The 10,373-nt window shown below is 45.7% G+C and overlaps 1 protein-coding gene across 1 annotated transcript in view; it reads left to right on the forward strand.

The window, feature by feature from the left end:
* The window catches only part of SCYL1 (SCY1 like pseudokinase 1), a 40,827-nt gene extending 30,885 nt beyond the window's left edge, over nucleotides 1–9,942 (forward strand). The window contains exon 18 of the mRNA XM_067472545.1: nucleotides 9,179–9,942. Coding sequence (XP_067328646.1) covers nucleotides 9,179–9,303 — 125 coding nt within the window. The 3' untranslated portion in view covers nucleotides 9,304–9,942. The remainder of the gene's footprint in view (nucleotides 1–9,178) is intronic.
* The last annotated feature ends 431 nt before the right edge of the window (nucleotides 9,943–10,373 follow it).

The raw sequence follows: 10,373 nt of genomic DNA on the forward strand, positions 1-10,373 counted from the left end.
TCTGCATCTGCAGCAATCTTTGCGCCTAGAAATACAAACCCTGTCACGGCCTCCACGTTTTCTCCCTCTATTTCCCAGTTGTCAATCATTCTTGTTGCCATAATCTTGGTTTTTTTATGTTTAGCTGCAACCCGGCTGTTGCGCTTTCTTCTTTCACCTTGATGAGAAGGCTCCTCAGCTCCTCCTTGCTTTCGGCCATCAGGGTGGTGTCATCTGCATATCTGAGGTTGTTAATGTTTCTTCCAGCCATTTCCACCCCAGCTTTGCATTCCTCAAGCCCCGCACATCCTCGCATGATGTGTTCTGCATACAAGTTAATGAGGTTGGGTGAGGGGATGCAGCCTTGCCGTACGCTTTTCCCAATCTTGAACCAGTCTGTTGTTCCGTGGTCAGTTCTGACTGTTGCTCCTTGGTCCTTGTACATATTCCTCAGGAGAGAGGGAAGGGGGCTTGGGATGCCCATCCCACCAAGAACTTGCCACCATTTATGATGATCCACACAGTCAAAGGCTTTAGAAGAGTCAATGAAGCAGAAGTCGATGTTTTTCTGAAACTCCCTGCCTTTCTCCATTCTCCAGCATCCGGATATTGGCAATCTGGTCTCTCGTTCCTCTGCCTTTTCTAAACCCGGCTTGAACGTCTGGCAACTTTGCTCCATGTATTGCTGGAGTCTTCTTCCTTGCAGGATCTTGAGCATTCCCTTCCTGGCATGATGAGAAATAAGGGCCACTGTACGGAAGTTGGAGCAGTCTTTAGCATTTCCCTTTTTTGGTATGGGGATAGAAGTTGATTTTTTCCAGTCTGATGGCCATTCTTGTGTTTTCCATATTTGCTGGCATATGGCATGCATCACCTTGACAGCATAATAATAATAATAACAACAACAATAATGGAGCCCCCGGTGGCACAGTAGGTTAAAGCACTGAGCTGCTGAGCTTGTTGATCGAAAGGTCGCAGGTTCGATTCCGGGGAGCGGCGTGAGCTTCCGCTGTCAGCCCCAGCTTCTGCCAACCTAGCAGTTCGAAAACATGCAAATGTGAGTAAATCAATAGGTACCGCTCTGGCGGGAAGGTAACGGTGCTCCGTGCAGTCATGCCGGCCACATGACCTTGGAGGTGTCTACGGACAACGCTGGCTCTTCGGCTTAGAAATGGAGGTAAGCACCACACCCCAGAGTCAGACATGACTGGACTTAATGTCAGGGGACAACCTTTACCTTTTAATAATAATAATAATACTTTATTTGTACCCCGCTACCATCTCCCCAAGGGACTTGGTGCGACTTACATGAGGCCGATCCCACAATACAAGCATAAACAATAACAACAATAATACAAAACAATAAATAAACTCATAAGCAAAAAATAAGCAATAAACATTAACAGTAACAGGACACATTTAAAAACCTATGGCTGGGCCAAATGTAATAATTAATTAAAAAAATAATAATGTGGTGGCCGTGGTCCGGGTCGTGGTGGAGAGGGTTAGGGTTAGGGTTAGAGTGACATGTAACTGAGATAGAAGTTTTGGAGAGGGATGAAATGTGCAGACAATCTTAAATCACTAATAAAGTGCGTTTAGGGACATATTGCTGGGAGTTTCCTTATTCTGGGAAGGCACACTGAAACAACCACGTTTTCAGGCTCCTCCTAAAGACTGCCAGAGTTGGGGCTTGCTTAATGTCCTTGGGGAGTGAGTTCCAGAGCCAAGGGGCCACCAACGAGAAGACCCGCGCTTGCGATGGTGGTGGGAGCATGAGCGGGGCCTCTCCAGATGATTGAGGGGGGAGTTGGGCAGGAAGCGGTGGTGGGAAAAAGTCAGTAGTGTCTCTCTTTGCTGCAGAGATACAAGCAATATATCCATTTCAAAGCAAAACCGACTTGTGAGTGGTCATTTAATATTGCTATATAAATCCTACAGTCTTACACTCAGCATGAGTATCTGCCTCTGTTGTACGTGACTCTGATTGTGAAGCCTGTAAAACTCACACCAACACAGTGATTCTGGCCATGAAAGCCTACAACAACATACTGAATCTACGAGTTTACTAAACAGTGTGCAGATAAGGTCAGATGCTAGCAGTTGGACTCAGTAGAGAACTAGACAGGGGGAGTGTGATTCTGTTGGTTCTCTTGGACATCTCAGCGGCTTTCGATACCATCGATCATGGTATCCTTCTGGGTCAACTCTCTGGGATGGGTCTCAGGGAGAATGGTTTTGTCGTGGCTCCGGTCCTTCCTGGAGGTTCGATCCCAGATGGTGAAGCTGGGAGACACCTGCTCGGACCCCTGGCCTTTGACCTGTGGGGTCCCACAAGGCTCTATTCTGTCTCCCATGCTTTTTAACATCTACATGAAACCGCTGGGAGAGGTCATCCGGAGTTTTGGAGTTGGGTGCCACCTCTACGCAGATGACACGCAATTCTACTACTCATTTCCACCTAATTCCAAGGAAGCCCCTCAAGTGCTGGACGAGTGCCTGGCCGCTGTGTCTATCTGAATGAGGAGGAACAAGCTGAAGATCAATCCCGACAAGACAGAGGTCCTTCTGGTCGATCGTAAACCGGATTGGAGTATAGGGTGGCAACCTGTGTTGGAAGGGGTTACACTCCCCTTGAAAGCACAGGTCCGCAGTTTGGGAGTCCTCCTGGATTCATCACTTACGCTTGAGGCTCAGGCGTCGGCGGTGTCTGGGAGGGCTTTCGCACAATTGAGACTCGTGCGCCAACTGCGACCGTACCTCACAAAGGTTGATCTGGCCAGTGTGGTCCATGCCTTGGTCACCTCTAGATTGGACTACTGCAATGTGCTCTACGTGGGGCTGCCCTTGAAAATGGCTCGGAAATTCCAACTGGTCCAGGATGTTAACTGGGGGCCCCTGTTCAAGGAGCTCCACTGGCTGCCGTTTACCTACCGAGCCCAATTCAAGGTGCAGGTGCTTACCTACAAAGCCCTGAACGGTTTGGGACCTGCCTACCTGCATGACCGCATCTCCGTTTACGAACCCACGCGCTCCCTCTGTTCATCCGGAGAGGCCCTGCTCGCGATCCCACCTGCTGTCACAGGCGTGTTTGGTGGGGACGAGGGACAGGGCCTTCTCTGTGGTTGCCCCCCGACTCTGGAACACCCTCCCCAAAGACATTAGACTGGCACCCACGTTGGCAGTCTTCAGGAAGAATCTGAAGACCTGTCTATTCCGACGTGCCTTTCCGGAATAGGATAATCTCCAGCACTACGTCCCAGAAGCACTTTATTAGAGTTTAAGTGTTGTGACTCAGGTCCCAAAGATTGCCAAACACAGCAGATAAAGGGTTAACCAAAGTCTTTAATGAGTCTTTTTTTTTTCCCAAATAATTTTTATTAAACATTTTATAAATCAACACAGGGAAAGAGGGGGAACAATAACAAGAGGATAGAAAAGAAGGAAGGGTAGCACAAAAACACAACAAAAAAAACACCTAAACTAATCTAAAATGACCTCCACTCCAACCTCAGGATCTTCTCACTCTACTTCTCCAACTTACTTATCTATTCTTGTCCTCTAAAACTTTTATCTTTAAGTTTCTTTTCGTAGTCATAGAAAAAGGTCCAGTCTGTTCTCTTTAGCGATTTTCCAGTATTTCTTCTCATCAAAAAAGTTAGTTCATCCATGTCTCTTGTTTCTTTAACTTTCTCCAACCATTCTTCAATGGTCGGTATTTGGTCATTCTTCCAATATTTGGCAAAAACAATCCTTGCCGCTGTAGTGTAGTATGTAAATAATTTGTCTTCATTCTCATCCAGTTTAAAATCCGAATCTGTAAATCCCAATAAATAATACTCAGGTTTCTTTTTGAACCTCTTCTTCAACATCTTTTGTGTTTCCTCATGGACCGAAGCCCAAAACTTAGTTGTATCCTTACAGGTCCACCACATATGGTAGAATGTGCCTGTTTGTTCCCCACATTTCCAACATTTATCTGAGACATTTTGATACATATGACTAAGTTTATTCGGTGTCAAATACCATCTATAAAACATTTTATACCAATTTTCTTTCAGGTCCATGGCATATGTATATTTCAACTTTTTGTTCCATATTTGCTCCCATTCTCTAAACTGGATGGGTCGTCTTAAATTTTCGGCCCACTTAATCATACATGTTTTCACCTGTTCAGTTTCCGTTTGCCATTGGACCAATTTATTATAGAGTATTGTCACTGTTTTCTTTTGTATTCTTAATACTTTATCCCATGTGTTTTCTTCCCAGTCAAAACCAATTTTTTGATCTTGTTTGAAATATTCTTTAATTTGTAAATAATGTAACCAAGTTATATTGCCATAAGAGTTCTTGAGTTGTTCAGTCTTGAGTCTTTAATGAGTTCTTGAGTCTTTAATGAGTCTTTAACAAGCTAGCAGCACTTAACCAGCAGTGCTACTTAGCAAAACAAAAAGACCTTCGTGCAGGTAAACGAAACAGAGATAAACCGGATTATCCCAGGACTCAGTCTCAGGAAAAAGGAAAGCTGGAGCAAAAACGAACAGTGGCAAAAGCGGAGTCAAAACAGTCCTTGGTCGATAACGAAAACAGGCAACAAAGTCCGGCAGGCAGATGACGTGGTCCAGAGACGTTCCAAAAATCAGGGGCAAGGCGAAGTCACTTACGTAGTCCAATCCGAAGTCAAGGTACACGAAGACAAGATAGCTGGATTCCCAGGACCCAAATGGAGGTTAGGCAGAACAAGACACCTGATTCAACGCATTGTCCTCTGCAAAGCTACACATCCCAGAACCCCCATTTTATTAGCAATCGCTATCGCTAGATTGATCCTCATCACTAGCATCTGGGTCATTTCCTTCAGCTGCTGGCTCGTTACTCCGCCATTTCTGCCAGCGTTGATCCAAACCCGGATCCTGCCAAGATGTACCTTCCTGCCAAGTATCTTGGAATCCCTCAAACTCGTCACTAGACGTGGGCTGTGTACTAGGGCTGGGTAACCACGGAAAAATTTGTTTCTAAACTCGATTCGTTTTTAAGGGGTCCATCACGTTTAGTTTCTTTAAAGAATTCCGAAATTTTCCTTTTAAAAATTTCGAAATATACGAAATTTTGTAAATTTCGAATCGATTCGTTAATGGCGGACGCAATTGCGCAATATGCTAAAAAAACCCTCCAAATATGCTAAAAATATGCTGAAAAAACCTCCAAATGGGACAGGGGGAACTTCTGAAGCTTCCCTCTGTTGTTGACTGTTGGTGTGATAAAACAAACAACTATAAAACTTGCACCAGGCATGCGAAAATAATTACGAAACAATTTCGAAACAATTACGAAATAAATTGAAAAAATTGTTTCGAATCTATTTAACTCCTCACACTATTCCAAAATGGCTCAATATCGGATCATAAGCTAATTTAAATACGAATTAATAACGAATTACGAAATTAACGAACGAAACCACCCAGCCCTACTGTGTACATATGTCCTGAATTTCCCTAACCCGAGTCCAGTCCAATTCCTCCTCCATTTCCCCATTACTGGCTTCCAGTTCATCTGAACTGGAATTGTCAGCTGTATCTTTAAGCCGTTTACTCATAGTTTCTTCATCACTATCAGACTCACTGGCAACCCGCTTTACTCCCTGGTAATCCAATTCCTTCAAATCCTTGGGTCCAAACCCTGCAAAATCTTCCATGTCGCTAGGTGCCAAAATAATATCTCGAATACGCTTCAGCTGACGCTGATCCAGCTCTGACTCAGCATCACTCCTCCTTCTCCTACAACCGGTAGTAGTTTCACTGCCAAGATGCTGAACCTCAACATTAAGACTTTTTGCACATTGCACTTGCCCGGAAATCCAACATACCACCTGCCACACCCAGCACTTTTTAACCTGTACCCATCACTGGCTCAGCCCTGTTTTTTTATTGCGTAATGATGTATTGTTTTGTTATTGCTTATGTTATAATTTGCTTTAAATTGTATTGTCATTGTTTTGCTGTTGTTGTGTTGAGGCCTTGGCCTTTGTAAGCCGCATCGAGTCCTGCGGGAGATGCTAGCGGGGTACAAATAAAGTTTAATAATAATAATATTTATTTATTTATTTATTTATTAGATGCACTTATTGACCGCCATTCTCAGCCCTTACGGGCGACACATGGCGGTGTACAGTACACATAAAAAGACAGTTACAGAGGCCAGTATCAACAACATATGACTATACAACAAATACAAACTACATAAAAATCCGCTTCGTCTCTTAGTAGAATCATAGCCAGTCTCATTTTCCTTATACCATTCCAGTTCTCATTACCGTAATGTTGTTGCTTAGCACTTAATTAAATGCCCTCTCGAACAGCCAGGTCTTAAGGCTTTTTCGAAAGGACATGAGGGAGGGCGCCTGTCTGATGTGTGCCGGGAGAGTGTTCCACAGCCGGGGGGCCACCACCGAGAAGGCCCTCTCCCTCGTCCCCGCCAGCCGTGCCTGTGATGCAGGCGGGATCGAGAGAAGGGCCTCCCCAGACGATCTCAAGGTCCTCGTGGGCTCGTAGGCCAAGATGCGGTCCAAAAGGTATTTTGGGCCGGAACCGTTTAGGGCTTTGTAGGCCAAGACCAGCACCTTGAATTGGGTCCGGTAGCAAATCGGCAGCCAGTGAAGCTGGGACAACAAGGGCGTTGTGTGCTCCCTGCGTCCCGCTCCAGTTAGTAACATGGCTGCCGCACGCTGGACCAGCTGAAGCTTCCGGGCCGTCTTCAAGGGCAGCCCCACGTAGAGAGCGTTGCAGTAATCCAGGCGGGATGTGACAAGAGCGTGTACCACCGTGGCCAAGTCAGACTTCCCGAGATAAGGGCGCAGCTGGCGCACGAGCCTAAGCTGTGCAAATGCTCCCCTGGTCACCGCTGAAACCTGGGGATCCAGGCTCAACGATGAGTCCAGGGTCACACCCAAGCTGCGAACCTGCGCCTTCAAGGGGAGTGCGACCCCGTCCAGCACAGGCTGTCACCCTATATCCCGTTCGGCCTTGCAACTGACCAGGAGTACCTCTGTCTTGTCTGGATTTAGTTTCAGTTTGTTCGCCCTCATCCAGACCGTTACAGCGGCCAGGCACCGGTTCAGGACTTCGACGGCCTCCTTAGTAGCAGGTGGGAAGGAGTGACAGAGTTGGACGTCATCTGCGTACAGGTGACACCGCACCCCGAAACTCCGGATGATCTCACCCAGCGGCTTCATGTAGATGTTAAACAGCATGGGAGACAGTATGGAACCCTGTGGCACCCCACAAGTCAAAGGTTGTGGTGCGGAACAGGAGTCCCCCAATGACACCTTCTGGGTGCGACCCTCCAGAAATGACCGGAGCCACCGCAAAGCAATGCCTCCAAGACCCATTTCCGCAAGGCGCCCCAGAAGGATACCGTGGTCAACGGTATCGAAGGCCGCTATTATTATAATAATAATAATAGATGGGCGGAAGCGTGTTTTTTCTGTGAAAGGAGTGTGAAAAGAATCAAGGGAGCGGAGGGATGATTTATTGTTGCCACCAATTTGAAAGGACCCAGTATTAAGGAGATTTTACCCCAGTTCCCAATTTTAAAAAGAACTGGCCGATTTGCAATGGAGGTTGCCGATTAGGAACCAAATTTACCATCAAGTTGGAAGGGAGGCTGTTCAATTGCACCTCCTCCTTTATTAAGAAAGTAATAACTTAGTAGTAATTACACTGTATATACTGTAGCGTGACTGGAGAGAAGAATGTAGATTTATTTGGTTACTTTTCCCTGCGTTTCTGCCACCACGTGAGGTAAGTTGTAATATTGTGAGAAATGGCACTTTGGACACAGAATAGACGGAGCTGAGGCGATCTTCAAATAAAAGTTAACAATTTTATTAAGTACACAGCGTGTGGTTGCAAGACGTAACTTTTCCTTGTTGCACTTGGAATAATACTTGTAACTTTAACAGTTCATTCTTTCAAGTAACACAGTATCTTTCTGACGTAGAGTACTTGTTTCAGACAAAGTTTCCATACAGGGATGTTTCCCTTATTTGATCCTCCCTAGATCAAATACTAAGTAAACTATTCTTTAGCCTCTCCTTAGACTAAAAGAATACCAGCTATGTTTCACCATTCGGCTGCACTAGCCTGAGAAACTTCCAATAGCCAAACCCAGCTTTTCAAAGCTTCCAAGTTTTGCTTCACAAGTCACTCCGCCACCTTTCCTTTCCTTCTCTCCCAAATCCTAACTCCTCACTCCTCTGAACCTAACTCCTGACTGCTCACTCCTCTAAACCTAAACCCTGACTGATTTTTAACTGTCGTTTTTTCAAACTCTCCCCTCTAAGCTCCTCCCACTTCCCTCTCTCCTGCATGGCAACGCACATGGAGGACTCCTCTGACTTAGGCCGCTCCAGCATTACTGCAGCCAATCTAAACACAAATACTAGGGCTGTCCAACCACGGAAAAATTTGTTTCTAAATTCGATTCGAAACAATAACGAATCGATTCGTTAATGGCGGACGCAATTGCGCAATATGCTAAAAAACCCTCCAAATGGGACAGGGGAAACTTCTGAAGCTTCCCTCTCCCTCTGTTGTTGACTGTTGTTGTGATAATTTATTTTTTTATCACTGATAAAACAAACAATGACTATAAAACTTGCATCAGACATACGGAAATAATAACGAAACAATTACGAAACAATTACGAAACAATTATGAAACGAATTGGAAAAATTCGTTTCGTTTTTTAGTTGTTCCTGAATGGTTCAATATCACTTCGTTATCAAAAAAAATAACGAATTAATAACGAATTACGAAATTAACGAACGAAACCGCCCAGCCCTAACAAATACAGTTAAAATAATACAATTTATAATCAACTCCTGTACAGAGTGCTTTATTCTGGTGTTTTTCAAATACTGGTAACCAGAGAAATGCTACTGGAAGCATCCATCTTCCTCTCTCCTGTGTGACTCAGCATGAGTATCTGCCTATGTTGTATGTGACTGTGATGACTGTAAAACTGTGTATTCTGCTTGCTTCTGGGACACTTGCTATCCAGAGCGCAGTTCATTCACGAACCCATCTCGCAACACATTCAGCACCATCTTTCTTCCCTTTCTTGGGGGGCACAATGTGCGGCAGCCCCTCCATGATAACGGATCTCTCTCTCTCTCTCTCTCTCTCTTTTATGTCCGTAGGGCCTAGCAAAGCGGAATTGGTACGAAAGAAGCGGGAGGAGCGGCGGCAAGAGATGGAAGCCAAGCGGGCCGAAAGGAAAGCGGCCAAAGGACCCTTGAAACTGGGAGCCAGGAAACTGGACTGATTCCCCTCTTCTTGGGAAAGAGACTAGATGCTCTCACGGAGCGGCAAAGGAGGTCCAAGAGACCGGGGATTTCCTTCTTCGGGAATGGACAAATCACGCTGCAATCACCCTTCGCGTCTTCCTTTCAGCCCGGATCTTGCCCGCAAAGCATTGGCCGAATCCCTCCCTGCAGTAAGGCTTGAATCAAAGGTGCCTTCAAGAAGAAGGGGGGGGGGTCGATGTAAGCGCCGGACGCCTATCCACAGAGGAGGATTTGGCTGGGACAGGAATCGAGACATGTTTTTATTTGTTGTGGTTTCTCTTATTAACCACAGCTTGGTCGGGAGTGTACGTATCCCCTGCGGATATTGTGGGGATGGATTTTTTTCACTATCCCCAGAGGAGGATTTGGCTGGGACAGGAATCGAGACATGTTTTCATTTGTTGTGGTTTCGCTTATTAACCACAGCTTGGTCAGGAGTGTACGTATCCTCTGCGGATATTGTGGGGGGGATTTTTTTTTTCGCTGTAGTTGTCACTGTACAGTTGCACGTTGTGGGTCAGATGTGTGTACGTCCGCCATTTTTATTTTTTTATTTTTTTTTGCCTGTTTTATTGGTCAATGCGGAAGCCGACAAATAAATTAACTCTTTAATGAAAGGCTGGTGGGACCTGGCGGCCCTTTGGCAAGAGAGGGAGGGACGTGTCGCTCGAATCCTAGAGTTGGAAGGGACCCACAGAGGTCATCTAGTCCATCCCTTTGCCACGTGGATACCTGAAACGGACCGCCGAGGCAGTACTATTCCTATAAACTTAGTCCGCCCCAATGTTTCAGTGGAATCTCTTCTTGAGCGGTGATGACATGATCGTCAGCATAGATGAAACTAAGGAAGGAGAAAGGGGGACAGGAAGAGAAGAAATAAAGAGGGAAGGAAGAAAGGGATGAAAGAAGGGGGAAGGAAGGATGGAAGGAGAAAAAGGGAGAGAGGGAAGGAATGAAAGAAGGAAGGAGAGGGAGGGAGAGAAGAAAAGAAGAAGGAAGGAGGGAGAGAGGGAAGAAAGAAAGAAGACAGGGAGGGAGAGAAGGAAGG

Source organism: Anolis sagrei, chromosome 12, assembly GCF_037176765.1.
Source record: "Anolis sagrei isolate rAnoSag1 chromosome 12, rAnoSag1.mat, whole genome shotgun sequence".
Classification (NCBI taxonomy): domain Eukaryota; kingdom Metazoa; phylum Chordata; class Lepidosauria; order Squamata; family Dactyloidae; genus Anolis; species Anolis sagrei.